This window comes from Silurus aristotelis (assembly GCF_946808225.1).
Source record: "Silurus aristotelis genome assembly, chromosome: 5".
NCBI lineage: Eukaryota > Metazoa > Chordata > Actinopteri > Siluriformes > Siluridae > Silurus > Silurus aristotelis.
In genome coordinates this window covers 31,642,487-31,663,476 of record NC_139578.1, presented here as the reverse complement: position 1 = coordinate 31,663,476, position 20,990 = coordinate 31,642,487, and the positions used below count along the sequence as shown (strand labels likewise).

General features: G+C 38.3%; 1 protein-coding gene across 1 annotated transcript; it reads left to right on the top strand.

Annotated features, from left to right (window-relative positions):
• The first annotated feature begins 2,420 nt into the window (after positions 1-2,420).
• LOC310726651 (uncharacterized protein) lies at positions 2,421-18,578 on the top strand. The gene is made up of 15 exons (XM_083542394.1): positions 2,421-2,525; positions 5,091-5,659; positions 6,901-6,981; positions 7,091-7,324; positions 7,420-7,567; positions 7,789-7,815; positions 7,917-8,482; positions 13,237-13,336; positions 15,704-16,293; positions 16,387-16,482; positions 16,592-16,825; positions 16,918-17,065; positions 17,213-17,239; positions 17,341-17,978; positions 18,385-18,578. The coding sequence occupies exons 1-14, from the start codon at positions 2,429-2,431 to the stop codon at positions 17,880-17,882; spliced, it is 3,459 nt and encodes a 1,152-aa protein (XP_083398520.1). The 5' UTR covers positions 2,421-2,428; the 3' UTR covers positions 17,883-17,978; positions 18,385-18,578.
• The last annotated feature ends 2,412 nt before the right edge of the window (positions 18,579-20,990 follow it).

The window sequence follows — 20,990 nt, the reverse complement described above, 5'->3', positions numbered from 1 at the left end:
TGATGTCGTTACAGGATGCAGAAAAACTAGTTCATGCTTTTGTTACTTCTAGATTAGACTACTGTAACGCTTTACTGTCTGGGTGTGCGAGTAGGTGCATAAATAAGCTTCAGTTAGTTCAGAATGCAGCAGCAAGAGTCCTCACTAGATCTAGGAAATATGACCACATCACCCCTGTATTAATCAGTCTACACTGGCTCCCAATCAAATCTCGCATTGATTATAAAATTTTACTACTGACATATAAAGCACTTAATGGTCTCGCACCACCGTATCTGAGTGAACTTCTGTACCAGTATGATCCTCCACGCCTACTTAGATCAAAAGGTGCAGGCTATCTGTTGGTTCCTCCAATAATGAAGATTACAGCAGGGGGCAGATCTTTCTCTTATAAAGCCCCGCAGTTATGGAACAGCCTTCCTATCAGTGTTCGGGACTCAGACACAGTCTCAGTGTTCAAGTCGAGGTTGAAAACATATTTATTCAGTCAAGCCTTTAATCAGTAGATTTTTTCTCAGGTAAAGGCTCAGATCTGGAGGGAACATTGATATAGAGTGTTTGGTGAACTGGGATATTTGTACGCTGTCGTCCCCTCACATTCACGTGTTCACTCAGGTTTGTTGATGGTGGTGTGGTGGGCCGTCTCTTATCCCAGAGATCCCTCATGTCTGTGTTGCCTTCTGGTTCTCCCTTTTAGTTATGCTGCCATAGCGAGTCTTGCCGGAGTCCAAACTGCACAGTGACTTTAACTCTCATGCAACAATAGGTACACTTAATAATCCATATCCTTCTCTTCCTGTCACCCTCTTCTCTCTCTCTCTCTCTCTCTCTCTCTCTCTCTCTCTCTCTCTCTCTCTCTCTCTCTCTCTCTCTCTCGGTCGAGTTAAACATGCTCCTGAGGCTCCAGTGACCACTGTTCCTGCCCCTCTCCCCCCCGTGGATCTTCCCACTTCATCCAGGCCTGCCTGGATTGGATGTCAACAGTCTCCTACACTGATGTCAACAGTCTCCTACACTGACTCAGAAATACACTTCGCTTTTGATCATCATCACTGCACCCCGCAACATTGTATACCCGCCACAAATGGACATTCGGTGTAACCCAGATGAGGATGGGTTCCCTCTTGAGTCTGGTTCCTCTCAAGGTTTCTTCCTTATGCCATCTCGGGGAGTTTTTCCTTGCCACAGTCGCCAGTCGCCACCGGCTTGCTCATCAGGGACAAACTTACTCATAAAGAACATATTCATTTTTAATCACCGCATTATCTGTGTAAAGCTGCTTTGAGACAATGTTCATTGTTAAAAGCGCTATACAAATAAAAATGAATTGAATTGAATTGAAATTGAGAGTATATTGTGGTCTTAATTAATCTGTACAACATGTATTGTCTTGTGATATTGTGATTTGTGGTGAGAGTAGCGAGCAGGTTGAGAAGAGCCTGGAGAGGTGGAGGTATGTGCTGGAGAGAAGGGGAATGAAAGTATGAATGAGTAAGACAGAGTACATGTGTGTGAATTAGAGGGAGGGCAGTGGAGTGGTGCCGGGACAGGGGGAAGAGGTGAAGAAGGTGGAGGAGTTCAGGTACCTGGGATCAACAGTACAAAGTGATGGAGAGTGTGTTAGAGAAGAATTTAGAAGAATCAAGGTAAGTGACTCACATGATCTCACAAATTTAAACCTAAATGAACAATAAGAATCCCAAGGCAGAAGTAAGGTAGCAGGGACTGATAAATAAAAGGATGTTAAGACACAGACCGAAAGTTTAAAGAAACAAAGAAAAATAATAAAAAAGACTAATTGAAGAAATGTGAAGATATGTTCAAATAAGAGAGAGAAGTTTTTATTTTATTTTTTTTAAACGGGGTAAGCTAAGATTAAAATCAGAATGTTTGTTTAAATCTAAATTGTTTACGTGGAGATAACTAAAATTTGTTAAATGGTGACATATAAAGGTTTTTTTGTATTACTTTTAAAGGAGGTTCAAATATTGTTAGTGTATGAAGATATAAACTATTACCTGTTAAAATAAAAAAAAGAGGAACATGTGCTTATATGTGTTTCCATGGTAAAATTGCCACTAGATGGCAGTATAATGCCACAGTAAACAAATATTAGGACTGTGTTAAACAGCAGAATAAAATCGTTCTGATAACTGTATTCGGTGTGTGAGCCTCGTCAATACAATGTTAAAAATAATTTTAATATAATACAAGTATAATGCAACCGTTACTACCGGTCCACGGCCCATTGATTTTGGTCCTTCATGGGAAATCGTTGTGGCGCCTCTGCTTTAATGCGTCTGTGCATTTATTTCGGGTATTCTCTGTCCTCTTGTGGCCAAAATATGTAACTGTAATAAGTCAAAGCAGGAGAAAGGGGGCGTAGTGTAATGATGTCACTCAACAGATGTTAAAAAGTTGAGAGTGAATGCGTTTAAAGATCAGGATTCAGCGGGTTGCAGCAGGACACAATTTTCACTTTGAAGCTTTTACAGTCTTTCTTCAGGGAACTGAAGCCACAGCAGGTAAACTGTCAGTGATCAGGAGGAAAGCAGGAAGAGAGCAGGAAAAGGTCAAATACTAAATACATGATGTTCAAGTAGATAATAAATAATCTCTCTCTCTCTCTCTCTCTCTCTCTCTCTCTCTCTCTCTCTCTCTATATATATATATATATATATATATATATATATATATATATATATATATATATATATATATATTTATTTATACTATATATATATATATATATATATATATATATATATATATATATATATATATATATATATATATATATATAAAATATTCATATTAACTGCACTAATTTATTAACGCAGCACGCATTTCTGTTTGATAATTTTTATTAGAAATATTGTGAGCGAGCTTTCGTGCAGTAACACTTACTTATAAGAAATAAACAAATAAATAAGAGAATCCAAACTCTTCCAAACTTTGACATGGGTCACTCCAGAAGCCCGACGACACTCTGTGCCCCAGTGCGCGTGACCCGTGTCTATTTATAGCAAACCCTGAGGGGGAAAATGCAGTACACACATACAACAAGCACCATTACATACAGCATAACATCATTTAGACACAAGGGTGTTAGTAAAGTCAGGAACTGATGTAGGTGAGGAAGTCTGGGGTTCAGTCAGTGTTCACATTCATCCTAAAAGTGTTCAATAGGTTTAAGGGCAGAGCCCTATAGCAGGAGATCTTCCATTCCAACTCATGCAAAGCAGATCTTCATGAAGTTTGCATTGTGCACAAGGGCCTTGTCATGCTAGAACAGGTTTGGGTCTTTTAGTTGATCAAAGCTGGCGCTTGCTTTATAAATATCAAATATCTAGAGCAGGCCCTGGTTCAGATCAAGAGAAAATGTCATGCTACCACATACAGAACATAGACACCCTTTACAATTGTGTGCCTTCAGCTTTGCAGTAACAGTATGGTATTGGAAAGAACCACACACTTTTGTCCATATAGTATTGTAGGAGAGCAAATGGTTCAGGGAAAAGAAGACCAGTAGGGCGGCGACCAGTTTTGACCGTATCAGGTCTTTTTATTGTGTATTTTCCCTTTCACACACACCCAACCACACTCGTCTCTTAGGGTCTTTCTCTCGAAGCCCTATTCTCTCACACCTATTATTCTTTTCCCTGCTCACTGCAACAGAGAACACTGATTAGACACATCTCCAACCAGTTTGTAATTCTTCCTGATTTCCTCCCCTGGCCTCACCCTCCATTCACTATTAATCTGAGTTGACAGAAACAGTTACATTGGTGTCCATCCACAAAACAAGCTGGATTAAAAGGTAATTTACAAAACTGTGTAGAGGAAAGAGATGAACAAACCCTGTGGTTTACAGGGACAATTTACTTACTTGCATACCAATATTAGTGAACATAATGGTGATAGGACAGATGTCCTCATAACTCCTGTACTGTAGCTAGAATCAAATAGCCTTATTTATCACATATACAATACAGCACAGTGAAGTGATTTCTTCACATATCCCAGCTTGCTTGGAAGCTGGGGTCAGAGCACAAAGTCAGCCATGTAACTGCTCCACTGGAGCACAGAGGGTTAGGGGCCTTGCTCAAAGGCACAAGATTGGCAGCTTGGCGATACCAGGGCTTGAACCCCAGACCTTTCGAGCAGAAGCCCAGCACCTTAACCACTGAGCTACCACTCCCCAGTTTGAGCTGAAATTCAGAATTTCTTTTGATGTCCAATATGAATATAATCTAGGCTGAAGGTTTCCACACAGCTGCTTAGTGCAGGCTTTCAGTACACTGAGACTGATTCTGTCAGACCAATTAATCTTTTCCATGCTTCAGCTTCTCCAACTGTTTCTTAACATGGCCAGGAGTGACAGTTACAGTAGGCGGGGGTGGTAATTGTAATTTCTTTTGGTCTTATGAAGAAGAAGATTGTGGAAGGAGGGACGTTGAACTGTTGTGGGGGACTTAGAGAGCAGTGGTGATGGTGATGATGATGATGAGAGAGTGAGGGAGATAGTGAGGGAGGGCAATGTGCAGAACTTGTTAAAGACCAAATTCAATTAATTTTCTGGACTGAATTCACCCTGACTGGAACTGTTGTGTCTCTGCAGAAGTTGATGTTGTCTGTTATGCAATTAGTCATGTTGTTGATTTAAACATCTGCTTAGTCATAGACTTCCTTAAGACAACAGGCAGCAGGCACCAGTGGAAGCAGGGTCTGGTCAGACCTTTCCAGTGAAGGCAAAAAAAAATTTTGATGATAGTAAAATGAGAACATATGACAAACTATGCAGTTCTATTTTTCTTACTCTATGTGGATCTCAGAGCTGATTTTATACATGGAGTGTTCCAGGAATGAAGCCTACAGAACATGCGCTTACAGGAAAACTTTGAGATGGTAACAGTTACTCTGCTTTTTATCACATACACTAGTCTTGATTGTTTTCCTCTAACAGCACTACACTGAGTTTTATTCATTGCTTGAATCAGTAATAACTGATAGAGTTTGTGTCATTTTGGATTGTAATGTGTAAAGTGTTCTGCCATCTAAATTCACTTTCATTGTATCTCCTATATCAGTCATGGCTTCCTCCAGCAGTGCTTTGTGTGAAGATCAGCTCCTGTGCTCCATCTGTCTGGATGTGTTTACTGATCCAGTCTCTACTCCATGTGGACACAACTTCTGTATGATTTGTTTAAAAGAGATCTGGGATAGCAGTTCACACTGCCAGTGTCCAGTGTGTAATGAGAAATTCTCCAATCGTCCTGATCTACGTGTGAATATGCTTATCTCTGCACTTGCTACTACATTTAAAAAGTCAGTTCAGGTAAAATCCAGCAGAGCTGCAGATCAGCTTCCATCCAAGAGTAAGAAGGTTCTGTGTGACTCCTGCACTGAGGACAAGCTGAAGGCTCTAAAATCCTGTCTTCACTGTGGACTTTCTCTCTGTAACACTCATCTGATGCCTCATAAAACTACACCTAAACTCATGAAGCACAAACTGATGGAGCCTGTGGAGAACCTGGAGGACTACATCTGCCAGAAACATGAGAGACCCCTGGAGCCATTCTGTAGAGATGACCAGACGCGTGTGTGTCAGTTCTGTACTGAGACAGACCACAAAACCCACAACACTGTTTCTATAGTGGTGAGAAACTGAACATTTATGATGGATAATGTTTGTACAAACCTGATTACAAAATAAAAAATTTGGGACACTGTACAAATTGTGAATAAAAATAGAATGCTATGATGTGGAAGTTTCAAATTTTAATATTTTATTTAGAATACAACATAGATGACACATTAAATGTTTAAAGTGAGAAAATTTATTATTTTAAGAAAAAAAAAAGTAACTTCTCATCTCTAAAAAGTTGGGACAAGGCCATGTTTACCACTGTGTGGTGTCCCCTCTTCATATTATAACAGTCTGCAAATGTCTGGGGACTGAGGAGACAAGTTGCAAAAGTTTAGGAATAGGAATATTGTCCCATTCTTGTCTAATACAGGCTTCTAGTTGCTCAACTGACTAAGGTCTTCTTTGTCACATCTTCCTCTTTATGATGCCATATATGTTTTATATGGGTGAAAGATCTAGACTGGATGCTGGCCATTTCAGTACCCAGATCCTTCTTCTACACAGCCATGATGTTGTAACTGATGCAGTATGTGGTCTGGCATTGTCATGTTGGAAAATGCAAGGTCTTCCTTAAAAGAGACGATGTCTGCATGGGAGCATATGTTGTTCTAGAACTTGGATATACCTTTTAGCATTGATGGTGCCTTTCCAGATGTGTAAGCTGCCCATGCCCCACGCACTCATGCAACCCCATACCATCAGAGATGCAGGCTTCTGAATTGAGCGTTGATAACAACTTGGGTTGTCCTTGTCCTCTTCAGTCCGGATGACATGGCGTCCCAGTTTTCCAAAAAGAATTTCAAATTTTAATTTATCTGACCACAGAACAGTTTTCTGCTTTGCCACAGTTCATTTTAAATGAGCCTTGGCTCAGAGAAAATGCCTGTGCTTCTGGATCATGTTTAGATAAGGCTTCTTTTTTGACCTATAGAGTTTGAGCCGGCAACGGCGAATGGCACGGTGGATTGTGTTCACCGACAATGTTTTCTGCAAGTATTCCTGAGCACATGTTGGCAAATATTTAGCATGACATTACAAAATTTCTCACTTTCAACATTTGATATGTTATCTATATTCTATTGTGAATAAAATATACATTTATGAGATTTGTAAATTATTGCATTCCTTTTTTATTCACAATTTGTACAGTGTTCCAACTTTTTTGGAATTGGGTTTGTAGATCAGAAATATGACCTCTGACTTATGAGTTAATACATGATGCATATTTTTCTCATAATGAACTGGTGAAGACTCAAGCAGATGTTTGGCAGAAGGTCCAGGAGCGACTGAAGAAGATTGAGGGAATCAAACACTCTGTAGAAGTCAATAAAGTGAGTCTCCTACAGTAACTAACCTCCAGAAGAACTCCTTTATACAACACATTAGAAGAATCAAGATACATTCATGTAAAATGATTGATCTCGATTTGTCTCCTGTTAGATAAACACAGAGAAGGAGAAAGCAGATGTTAAGGAGATGCTCTGTGCTCTGATGTGCTGCACTGAAAGAAGCCAGGCTGAGCTGCTTAAGGTGATGGAGGAGAAGCAGAAAGCAGCAGAGAGGCAGGCTGAAGAGTTCTTTAAAGATCTGGAGCAGGAACTCAGTGAGCTAAAGAGGAGAAACACTGATCTGGAGAAGCTCTTACACACTGAGGATCACCTCCACCTCTTACAGGTCAGAGATCCTCTGTTTCTCAAAAGCAATGCAGCACATGACAGGATGTTGGTCCCCATGCTGAGGGATTTCTCCTCTCTCCTGCTGTACTGTAGATTTACCCGTCACTGTGCAGCTTTCCACACACCAAGGACTGGACTTCCATCACAATGACTTCTCATCTGAGTGTGGAGTCTCTGAGGAGAGCTCTGGCTCAGCTTCGGGAGACTCTCCATCAGGAAATGGAAAAGATTTATGAAATTGGTCAGTATTTACTGTGGGTTTATTCTGAGAAGATTCATTCTAAGAAATATTTACATTTAGCTGAAATTTATAAAGATCCTGAGAACAGAAATGTGTTTTTTTTTTGTTTTTTTTTAATCCATGTTTGTGTTTTGGTTTATTGTTACAGTATTTTGATGTTATTTATAGTAATGAAGTATTTAATCTCAATGTAACATTTTTCAAAACTATTTTCCAAACAGAACTGAAGAAAATTCAACAATATGCAGGTTTGTGAGCTCTTATTGATCACTTGACTATATCTATATCTCTTCACTGTTACACACTGTGTGATGATAAAACTGATGTACGCTGTGTTTCTGTCTCTCAGTGGAGGTGATTCTCAATCCTGATACAGCAAATCCTTATCTCGTCCTGTCTGATGATGGAAAACAAGTATATGATGGAGATACCAAACTGAATCTTCCTGATAATCCAGAGAGGTTTGATACTTGTGTCTGTGTGTTGGGAAAGAAGGGATTCTCCTCAGGGAGATTTTACTATGAGGTGCAGGTCAAAGGGAAAACTAAGTGGGATTTAGGAGTCACCAGAGAATCCATTAACAGGAAAGGGCAGATTATAGTCAGACCTAAAGATGGATACTGGTGTGTGGTTCTGAGGAATAAGACTAAATATTTAGCCTGTGATTCTCCCTCTGTCTACCTCTTCTTGAAACAGACTCCTCAGAAGGTTGGTGTGTTCGTGGATTATGAGGAGGGTCTGGTCTCCTTCTATGATGTTGATGCAAAGTCTCATATCTACTCTTTCACTGCTCAGACTTTCACTGAGAAACTTTATCCATACTTCTGCCCCTGCACTAATGAAAGTGGTAAAAATTCAGCCCCACTGATTATCTGCCCTTTTCATCAAATCTTATCCTACATTTCTAATTCAAACTAAACCCTCTTGCTTCCATTTCATACTAATGAATTTTCCATGTAAATACAGTAAATAAATTTGTTCTTGTCTTATTTGTAAAACTGCTTTTTAGAATGTCCATGTTAATGCATAATACAAACAAAATGTATTTGAATATTTCATCAAAATTTTATTTTAAAAGTTCTAGTGAGTCATGTGGTGTCTCTGACTTTAAGAAAGTAAGTTGTAAAAATTATCACAATATGTGTTTTTATTTTCTTCTCAAGGTTTTCAAAATCTTTAAAGTTTATCTCTTACTCTGCAGTGAAAACAAACTGTACACACTCACTAGTCATTGTACCATTGACCAGCTCATCACAGCCTTTCTCTGTCATTATTTCTCATATCAATATATTGTGTTGCCTTTTCAAGCAACACTAGAACATGCAAATATCTCAAGCAACTCCTGCTTTACTTACCACATGTGCTTGGAGAACCTAAGTACCGTAATTTCCGGACTATAAAGTGCACCCTTGTATAAGCCGCAATGAATTTCACAAATATTTTTATTTTTAACATAAATAAGCTGCACCTTGTGTATAAGCCGCTGTTCGGTGTATCTACACTGAAACTAATGAACTTCAAACAGGCTTTACCGAAAAAGAGTGTCTGTTACACGGTGTAACGGGTGAAATATGTTGTGGCTCCTTTAAGAGCAGAGCGGAATTTTGGGAACAGCACGTCACTGCATTCTTCCGGTATTACTGCGTGTGTGTGCGTGTGAGACTGAGGATTATGTGCTTATTATTTTCTGATGCTCATTTCTAAGTTTCTTTGACTAACCCGTAACGCTGTTGCCAAGAAAAATAAAAAAGCACGAGTTTTGGAAACCTGTCTGTGCTTATATGATTTCTGTTGTAACTGGAGTTAGCGAGCTCTCCCAGTTTTAATGCAGCAATTCATATAAAGTTTAAACCAGATTTTTTTTCTAACTCAAGGAATCTACACAAATATCTATTAAAAAAAAGTAATATTTAAGAAATTACACAAGAAAAGAGAATTAAACACTACAAAAACGCAAAGTACACCAAGGCAAGGCATCAGCTGATTGTGTTTTACTCTCCCTCCTACCTGTACTTATTAGAATCAGCTGGGTTAGTGCATGTTTGATAAGTCAGAAAAACATCTCATCCAGCTCTGAATGCAAGTACACAAACATTCCATGATGGAGAAGTATTTTGTGGTGTTTGTAAATACAGGGTAAATAAAGGGTTTTCTTATCACTGCTATGCAGATGACACTCAACTAATCTTTTCTTTCCCTTCATCAGATACCACAGCTTCCACTTGGATCTCAGCATGCTTGACAGACATATCTTCATTAATGAGTGCTCCCCAAATAAAACTCAACCCCAGCAAAACAGAACTGCTGGTCATCCCAGGTTATTCATCTCCAGGTCAAAATATCCAAATAACACTTCATGACTCTTTGCTCTCCCCTTCAGCCACTGCTCGTAACCTTGGGGTAACTATGGACAATGAACTGTCCTTCTTCCCATATGTCGCTTATGTGGCTCGTTCTTGTCGATTTCTTCTCTACAACATCCGAAAGATTTGACCATTTCTGTCCACACAGGCTGCCCAGGTGCTTGTTCAGTCTCTTGTCATTTCAAGACTTGACTACTGCAACTCTCGGCTGGCAGGTCTGTCCCTAAACACTATTCGTCTACTGCAAATGATCCAAAACGCAACGGCTTGTGTTCAATCAGCCCAAGTTTTCCCACATTACCCCACAGCTGCGCTCACTTCACTGGCTTCCAGTAGCTGCACGTATCAGATTCAAAACACTGATGCTTGCCTACAAGACCAAAAATGGACTAGCGCCATCTTACCTCAGTGACCTCATCACATCTCGCACTGCACCATGCTGTCTGAGATCCTCCAGCGCTGCTTGACTGGTACCTCCTTCATTTGCGTCTACTAAATGCTGCAAATGTAATGTAAATGTAAATAAAAACTTAAAAAGTAAGTTATACAGTGAGTATACAGAGTTCAGTGGGTGATAATTAATGAAATAAAATACATTTCAACGTATATTTTTGTTTTTCCTGGAAGGAATCCTGACTCTTTTTCCAACTGTGTAATATATTTGCAAGGCTGGAGGTGTGGAAAAGATGCTTACCAGGTCAGAATGGTGGTAAAGTGAAAAATGTCCCAGGCATTAACATTATACATCATAACATTAACAGTTCCTGACATGTTATGATGGAGAAACATGGGGGGAGAAATGTTTTTTAATGTTGACTTCAGTTACAGTTTAATTAATATACAGAGATTATATTTGTTTCAACTGGGGGCCATCGATAAAAGTTTTGACTAGGTCATTCAGCATCTTAGAAGACTGGATAGATACATGGGAGCCAAACCATTTAGTGTTTTGTAAGTATAGTTTGCTCTATTGGGTGTGTAAGGATCTGAAGCATTTTTATCCCTGAGAGAAAACAATGTATTAAAGCAAAATAAAAGGCTTAAAATCATTTAAATGTGTCTTTCTTCTAGTGTATTATTATTGTATTATTTCATTTACACCACAATTCTCCAGCATAATACTATTAAAAAAAAACATATATATATATATATATATATATATATATATATATATATATATATATAATTATGTAAAGATAATTAAAACAATACGAAAAACTTACCCAGTGCAGATTATTACAGAGATGGAGAACGTGTAAAATGATGATGTTCACCTGGTAATTTGTTTCCATTTAGTGGCTAAAGCCTGTAATGACAGCATGAGAAAAGGGCGTGTATGGGGGCCTGTTATGACGGCATTATGATGAACCGAAACTCAAACCTAAAGCTGTGGGCATAACCAAAATCAAATCCATTAAGCAGAACCCAATCTCCAGTAGGAAGCGAGAGATAAAAGCCACTTCAGGTGAACAGGAAGAGAAGAGGAAGAGGAGCCTTTCTTTAAGGAACTGAACCTTCAGCAGGTAAAAAGTGAGCAGCAGAGGAGAAAGATTAAGATGCTGTTGAATTAAACAAAAATTAACTGAATTGAGTAAAACAAAGACGCAGCAGTCTCTGAACTCTTGCCACATGGTCTGCAGGAGTCGGATTGAATCCAATTTATTGTCCAGGGAGCAGAAGTTTGAAAGAAAAATAGACGGGAGAGCCAGCTCGCTAGGGTTACCCTTTAGCCTAGCACAGACACCCGCCCAATTGCGATGCTATGGGCCCGGTCTTTGTGGCTGAGGTCGCAAGGGTTATTAATTACATCATTATGCAGGTTAGTGGTTGCATGTTTCCTGTACCGTAACAGAGTCTGGTGGTCGTATACATGAACACAGCTGTCTCTGGTGTCCATGTATTATGAAAAGTTGGGCTATATACGGTAAAAGCACTATTTCTGGTTCCGGAGAGGCCGCTGTGTAACCCTGTTTCCCTAAGGGAACAAGACTCTCTGCATCCTTGCAAGCACTTCCTTCACTTTCGGATCTAACGTCATCTCCACAGCATGTGCTGTTATAGCTTCTTGGACGTGATGTCAGCAAAGAACTATTTAATCAGTTTCAGGTATCTCCTGTTTTAATGCCATTTCAGCATTACACAAAAACAGTAAAATGGTGCTGGACACGGCTGACAGATATTAAAAGCATACATTAAAAGATCTAAAATTCAAGAAGTCTGGTCTTCAGGGTCTGTACTCTTTTCTTTCACGTAGACTGCCTCAGTGTTTTGTGTGATATGAAAAGGGCTGAATTTTATGGAATATACTGGAAACATCAAAGAACTTGACCCTCATAGTGCTGTTTGCCTGATGTTTAATCCAGATTCCTGGAGAAGTAAAGTGTAAAGAGATGTTATCAGTTGACCCCTCAATCTCTATGAGCGTCAGGGATGATGACTGAAAGAAGGACCCAAATGCAGTTGTTAAAAGGGTATGTTGAAAATGGTCTTTAGGTAAGATTGCTGTCGACCCGGAAGAAAAAACAGAGACAGCACGTTACCGAATGTTAATGAGGCAGAACAGAAGACACCTGCTGAATGTACCTTGGAGATTCATAAGAATCAAGGAAAGTGACACACATGACCTAGCAAATTTAAACCTAAGTGAACAATCAGAATTGCAAGGAAGAGGTAAGGTAGCAGGGACTGATAAAGAACGTCCAAAGAGAAAAATAAAAAGAACATAAAGTTTGATAGAAGAAATGTGAAGATATGTTCAGATAAGATATGTTTTTTTTTTGTTTTTTTTAAATGGGGTAAGCAACGATTAAGTGGAGAAGTTTTTTTATCTCAAGATTATGTGGAGATAACTAAGATTTGTTAAATGGTAAAACATAGAGTTATCTTTTATTACTTTTAAAGGAAGATAAAAAATTTTATGAAGATATAAACTATTAACTGTTAAAATTAAAAAAGGGGAAGATGTACTGATGTTTTCCATGATAAGATGGCCACTAGATGGCAGTATAATGCTACAGTATGCAACGGTCAGGATTGTGTTAAACAGCAGAATAAAATGGTTCTGATAACAAAACTCGGTGTGTGAGCCTCGTTAATACAATGACAAAAAACTATTTGAATATAATACAAGTATAAGCGCTCAGGCAGGTTGGATTTTTGGTCCTTCATAGAAAATCGTTGTGGCGGCTCTGGTTTAATGCGTCTGTGCATTTAATTCGGCGATTTTCTGCCCTCTTGTGGCTAAAATATGTAACTATAAGTCAAAGCAAGAGAAAGGGTGCGTGATCTAATGATGTCACTCAGCAGATGCGAAAGTTAAGCGTGAATGCGTTTGAAGATCAGGATTCAGCAGGTTGCAGCAGGACACAATCTTCAGCTTTAACAGTCTTTCTTCAAGTCACAGCAGGTAAACCGTCAGTGATCAGGAGGAAAGCAGGGAGAGAGCAGGAAAAGGTCAAATACTAACTACATCATGTTTGAGTAGATAATATATTAACGCTTTTTAATTTTAACAGCACTAATTTATTAACGCAGTGTGCATTTCTGTTTGATCATTTTTATTAGAAATATTGTAAACGAGCGTTCATGCAGGATTCACAAACACCGAATTTTATGACATGGAAAACTCCAGAAGCCCGACGACACTCTGTACCCCAGTGCGCGTGACCCGTGTCTATTTATAGGAAACCCTGAGGGGGGGAATGCAGTACACACATACAACAAGCACCAATACATACACACTGTTAAAAAAAAAAAAAAAAGTTTTTTTTATAGTTAAATGTCTGTATTTTTGTTTATAGAAATTTGCCCTTTTTTCAATTTACAACAAAATTCCTGTTGTTTTACATATATTTTCTGTATTTTATCGTTCCGTCCTTAAATTTATCAAAAATTCATTGTATTTTGATATTATAGAAATGTTCTTTTTTTTTTTAAAGAAATTAGCTGTAATTTAACAGAGTAATTTGTATTTTTACATAGAATGATATCTAATATTTACAGATTATTCTTGTAATCATTGTGAGTGTTTTTATTACCACTGAAGACAGTTAATCATATGAAGGTTAAAGCGAAGTTATTGTCAAATAATAGTATTTTTACATACAGTAAAATTATGCATTGTTTCTTTACTACTCTTTTAAGCTTGTCTTGCAAATAAATGCTCCTATTAACAATTATTTGGCATTATATTTTTTTTCCTATAGGTCCTAACTACATATATTATTCATAAAGACATGATATGTCTGTTTTTCACCCTAAATTATTATAAATTAAAATGTGGGATTTGACCATGTCCCAGTAAACAAAAAGGTATTTATTTAGGTTTTTGTGTTTTATATGTTTTCAGTAACAATTCCTACAATATACAAAAATCTAATCAAATCTAATAAAAATATTGTTAAAATTATTATTATTTTTTTTTTTATTATTAAAAATAAGGCATTGGTTCAGTATGGAAAGTTCCCATTTTTTTATATTTTTTTACTGAAAAAAACTCACATGTTAACATTTTTAAATAGTAAAGAACTCAAAATAATTTGCTTCTTTAAAAAAATCATCAAATAAAAAAACAACCTGCACTTAAAAACATCACTAGTGCCAACCAACAAAACACTTTTTGGATTCCTTGCACGGGTTCTCCTGGTCTCCTACACCAACGCTGTTTAGATCATCCTGCTAGTTGGTTCCCAAACCGCCATTGAAGAAAATAAGATGATGATTTCGGTTCGCGCATGCGTCAATGATAGCAGTTTTTTTGGTGCTGACTTTCTCCAAATTGATTCTGAATAATTCAGATTGCTTTCATTTATTTATTTCAAAATGTTTTGTGTTCTGTTCTACATTGTTGATAGTTTTTATACTTTAGCTGTGAAAGGAACATTTTTAAGAGCTCAACACAACAGCTTTTATGATGCAGAAGCCACTTTAGTTTTTGATTCTGAAAATATTATTTAGCTTGTTTTGTTATTTATTTCAGAAATCCTTGTGATATATTCAGTTTGTGCTGGTCTGACTTAAATAATATAGTGTTTAAAAATTACTTTGTGTTTAAATCAGTTTTGTGTTTGTATAAACCATAACGCATAAAAGGGCATTAATGGGAACATTAAAGAACGTTCTTTAAAAAAGTAACTAAAAAGTTACTTTTAACAGTAATGAATTTTTGGTGAAAGTAATCAACAAAGTAATTGAGTAATTTGACTTTGACTTTAACTGTAACTAGTTACTATTTCTTAGTAACTACCACAAAACTGGCCAGGAGTGACAGATACAGTATGTGGGGGTGGTAATTGTGAATCTTGTGGAATGTGGGGAGTTGAACTGTTGTGGGGGACTTTGAGAGCAGTGGTGATGGTGATGATGATGATGAGAGAGGAAAGGAGATAGTGAGGGAGGGCAATGTGCTGAACTTAATAAAGACCAGATTCAGTTTATTCTTTAGGATGAATTGAACTGTAGTGTCTCTGCAGAAGTTGATGTTGCATTTCTATTGTTCTTAAACTACTTGGATCTCAGAGCTCATTTTATAAATGGAGTGTTCCAGGAATGAAGCCTACAGAACATGCATTTACAGGAAATCTTTGGGATGGTAACAGTTACTCTGCTTTTTTATCACATACACTAGTCTTGATTGTTTTCCTCTAACAGCACTACACTGAGTTTTATTCATTGCTTAATTCAGTAATAACTGATAGAGTTTGTGTCACTTTGGATTGTAATGTGTAAAGTGTTCTGCCATCTAAATTCACTCTCATTGTATCTTCTGTATCAGCTATGGCTTCCTCCAGCAGTGCTCTGTGTGAAGATCAGCTCCAGTGCTTCATCTGTCTGGATGTGTTCACTGATCCAGTCTCTACTCCATGTGGACACAACTTCTGTATGATCTGTCTAAAAGAGTTCTGGGACAGCAGTTCACACTGCCAGTGTCCAGTGTGTAAGGAGAAATTCTCCAATCGTCCTGATCTACGTGTGAATACGTTCATCTCTGCACTTGCTGATACATTTAAAAAGTCAATTCAGGTGAAATCCAGCAGAGCTGCAGATCAGCTTCCATCCAAGTGTAAGAAGGTTCTGTGTGACTCCTGCACTGAGGACAGGCTTAAGGCTCTGAAATCCTGTCTTCACTGTGGACTTTCTTACTGTAACACTCATCTGATGCCTCATAAAACTACAGCTAAGCTCATGAAGCACAAACTGATGGAGCCTGTGGAGAACCTGGAGGACTACATCTGCCAGAAACATGAGAGACCCCTGGAGCTGTTCTGTAGAGATGACCAGACGTGTGTATGTCAGTTTTGTTCTGAAAGAGACCACAAAACCCACATCACTGTTCCTATAGAGGAGGAGAGTGTTGAGAAGAAGGTGAGAGACTAAACATTTATGATGGATAATGTTTGTAGATCAGAAATATGACCTCTGACTTATGAGTTAACACATGATGCATATTTTTCTCAGAATGAACTGGTGAAGACTCAAGCAGAAGTTCAGCAGAAGATACAGGAGCGACTGAAGAAGATTGAGGAGATCAAACACTCTGTAGAAGTCGATAAAGTGAGTCTCCTACAGTAACTAACCTCCAGAAGACCTCATTTATTCTACACATTAGGAGAATCATGATACATTCATGTGAAATGATTGATCTCGATTTGTCTCCTGTTAGATAAACTCAGAGAAGGAGAAATCGGATGTTGTGAAGATGTTCAGTGCTCTGATGCGCTGCACTGAAAGATGTCAGGATGAGCTGCTTAAGGTGATGGAGGAGAAGCAGAAAGCAGCAGAAAGACAGGCTCAAGAGTTCATTAAAGATCTGGAGCAGGAACTCTGTAAGCTAAAGAGGAAAAACACTGATCTGGAGCAGCACTTACACACTGAGGATCACCTCCACCTCCTACAGGTCAGAGTTCCTCTGTTTCTCAATAGCAATGCAGCACATGACAGGTTGGTCCCCATGCTAAGGGATTTCTCCTCTCTCCTTCTGTACTGTAGATTTGCCCATCACTGTGCAGCTCTCCACACACCCAGGACTGGACTTCCATCACAATTACCTCTCATCTGAGTGTGGAGACTCTGAGGAGAGCTCTGGCTCAGCTTCAGGAGACTCTCAGTCAGGAAATGGAGAAGATTGATGAAACTGGTCAGTGTTTACTGTGGGTTTATTCTGAGAAGATTCATTCTAAGAGATATTTACATTCAGCTGAAATTTATAGTTATTTTGATGTTCTTTATAATAATGAAGTATTTATTTTCAATGTAACATTTTCCAAAACTATGTTCCAAACAGAACTGAAGAGAATTCAACAATATGCAGGTTTGTGAGCTCTTACTGATCACATGACTATATCTATATCTCTTCACTGTTACACACTGTGTGATGATAAAACTGATGTACGCTGTGTTTCTGTCTCTCAGTGGACGTGACTCTGGATCCTGATACAGCTCATCCTTATCTCGTCCTGTCTGATGATGGAAAACAAATTACATGTGGAGATAAACGACAGAATCTCCCTGATAATCCAGAGAGGTTTAATAACTATTGCATAGTTCTGGGAAAGAAGGGATTCTCCTCAGGGAGATTTTACTATGAGGTGCAGGTCAAAGGAAAGACTAAGTGGGATTTAGGAGTTGCCAGAGAATCCATTAACAGGAAAGGAGAGATTACATACAGTCCCAAAGATGGATACTGGTGTGTGGTTCTGAGGAATAAGACTGAATATAAGGCTCTTGATTCTCCCTCTGTCTCCCTCTCCTTGAAACAGACTCCTCAGAAGGTTGGAGTGTTTGTGGATTATAAGGAGTGTCTGGTCTCCTTCTATGATGTTAATGCAAAATCTCATATCTATTCTTTCACTGCTCAGACTTTCATTGGGAAACTTTATCCATACTTCAGCCCCTGTTTTAATGATGGAGGTAAGAATTCAGCCCCACTGATCATCTGCACTGTTAATTTATAATCAGTTTTTTTAAATGTCCATGTTTATGCATAATACAAATAAAATGTTACTAAATACTTCATGTTTACTTGTTCCCAAGTTCTAGTGGGTCTTGTGGTGTCTCTGACTTTAAGAAAGTAAAATGTAAAAATGATAACAATGGGAACACTTATGCATTTCATTCGTCACTTCCTGCCAGACGTCTCACCATGTTTTGGCAGCTTTTAAAGTTTTCTCGGGTGAAGTGTACGAAGCGTTTTCATTTACTTCACAACATTTAAGCTTTATCTCTCACTCTGCAGCGTTAACAAACTGTACACACTCACTAGCGCTTGTACCATTGACCAGCTAATCGCAGCTTTTCCCATCATGATTTCTCATATCAATATATACATGCAGCCTTTTCAAGGAACACATGAACATGCAGTTATCTCAAGCAACTCCATCCTGCTTTACTCACCACATGTGTTTGGAGAACCTAAGAAGGTACATTATCTTGGATACGTCATTTGTCTCGATGTAGTTTTAAGTAAACATAGAACAGGTCCCTGATGAAATGAAGTAATTCTCACACTCCAATTGTTACATTAGACTTTCATTGTGGGAATAACAAAGTATTCAATCCATCAACATGTTTAAGATTAAACACAGTTTTAATGCAGCAGTTCATATGACATTTTAACTGCATATTTTTATTAACTCAAAGAATCTACACAAGAAAAGAGTATTAAACACTACAAAAACGCAAAGTACACCAAGGCAAGGCATCAGCTGATTGTGTTCTACTCTCCCTCCTACCTGTACTTATTAGAATCAGCTGGGTTATTGCATGTTTAATAGGTCAACAAAACATCTCATCCAGCTCTAAATGCAGGTACACAAACATTCCATGATAGGTAGAGACAAGGATAGAGAAGGATTTTGTGGTGTTTGTAAATAAAAATTGAAAATGTAAGTTAAAGAGTTCAGTGGGTGTTAATAAATGAAATAACATCCATTTCAACGTATCTTTTTTGTTCGTCTTTCTGGCCTCATCTTTGCTGTTCACTACATAAAGGAATGAAGGAACAATTATTTATTCTGGAATGAATCTGAATGTGATTTATACTGACTACAGACATTAGAGGATTTTCTTGTCGGATTCCAGACTCAGAGGATCAGAATGACTGCTGGTTACATACCTATTGGGATCTGCGTGTCTGGTTGAGGGAGACAGTCTATGTGCAGCTTCGTACTGATGTCCACTGCAGTGTGCAGTTTGGTGACTTGTTGTTTTTTAGATTTGTTAATGTGTTTGCGGATTTTTTCATTTGTTTTGCATTTGTTATTTTGTTTTCTAATTTGTTAATGTGTTTTGCATTCCTCCGCCACCGTAGCATGTAAATTATACAGGACAAACTGATTTACTATTTACTCTCTCTCTCTCTCTCTCTCTCTCTCTCTCTCTCTCTCTCTCTCTCTCTCTCTCTCTCTATATATATATATATATATATATATATATATATATATATATATATATATATATATAGTCAAAACATCTCAGATACAGAAGGCTTTTAAACCACATGAAGTTTCCTATGAGGTATGAAAGAGTTTGGAGACTCTGTTTACCAGAAAGTACTTTATTTATCTACCCTTACACACGATCACCTTCAAAATAGTCCCCTTCCACATTAATACAGTTCATACAGAATAATTCAAGTTTGTTCTTTGTTCTAATTTGCTGTACATGATGAAATCACAGACGTGGTAACACATGTGGGTCAGAATAGCACCAGTTACACCATTATTCACAAAACGTTTGGATACCATCTTGTAGGTGTTCATGTGATCCAGCAAACTCTAGATATGTATGTGCTGGGAGTTGGCGTGCTGGAAATAGCAGATAATCTTCACCTTGTACACCACAGGTTTTTTAATTTTGGTCAGATCTCTGGAATCATCAGAACTTTCTGATGTGATCTGATGCATTAGGGAAGAAGAGTACAGAAGTGTTGTCAAACACTTTATTGAGGGGTGAAGGGGGTACCATCTGCCCCTCAATGTGGCCAATACCATAAAGATGGTGGTGGGCTACAAAAGGAAGAGGACCACAATCAGTGGCATTACCAGCCTGGCGAATGTTCAGGACGTTGAGCATTAAAAGGTCAATTAATAAATTGTGAAAGAGACACCCTGTGGTTTATGGTGACAATTGACCTGATAACATGCCAATATTAAGGGGACATTTGGGATTATAGGAACATGACAGGTGTCCTCATAACTCCTGTACTGTAGCAGCATTTATTTGGACTAGAGGAGTAGAATTTCACATTTTTTTATGATGTCTAATATTATTATCACCCACACCTACCTTTAGTCCATAGGCAAACTGCACGGTGTCCATTAAAGAGCTGAGCTGAGGTCTCAGATGGAGCAGCACAAGTCTCTCTAGGACCTTCATTACATGAGCTGTAGGGGCTAAGGGTCTGTAATTGTTCAGTAATGAGGGAGTTGGGATTTTTTTCTGGTACATGAACCAGGCAGGATGTTTTTCAAAACTCTGATACATTTTCTTCTTAAAAGCTCATGTAGAAGAGCTGCTGAAGGTTTCCACACAGCTGCTTAATGCAGGCTTTCAGTAGAGACTAATTCTGTCAGATGTCCTGGATCTTTCCCCTGCTTCAGCATCTCCAACTGTGGAAGTTACTGTGATTACTTTTGGTCTTATGTAGAAGAAGGTTGTGGAATTAGGGGAGTTGAACTGTTGTGGGGGACTTGGAAATCAGTGTTGATGGTGAGGGAGTGAAGGAGATTGTGAGGGGAACAAATAAAAATAAAAATGTTTTGTGGTTATTGTTTTATATTGTAATGTATAAAGTCTACTGTGATCTAAATTCACTCTAATTGTATCTCCTGTATCAGCCATGGCTTCTTCCAGCAGTGCTCTGTGTGAAGATCAGCTCCAGTGCTGCATCTATCTGGATGTGTTTACTGATCCAGTCTCTACTCCATGTGGACACAACTTCTGTATAAATTGTCTAAAAGAGTATTGGGACAGCAGTCCACACTGCCAGTGTCCAGTGTGTAAGGAGGAAATCTCCAATTGTCCTGATCTACATGTGAATGCGTTCATCTCTGCACTTGCTG

Bases quoted from the DNA above. Each gene is read 5' to 3' on its own strand.
- LOC310726651 (XM_083542394.1), top strand. From the start codon at position 2,429: ATGCGTTTAAAGATCAGGATTCAGCGGGTTGCAGCAGGACACAATTTT. The intron at 5,660-6,900 runs GTGAGAAACTGA...GAACTGGTGAAG, and splicing joins ACAACACTGTTTCTATAGTG to ACTCAAGCAGATGTTTGGCA. The intron at 7,816-7,916 runs GTTTGTGAGCTC...TCTGTCTCTCAG, and splicing joins GAAAATTCAACAATATGCAG to TGGAGGTGATTCTCAATCCT.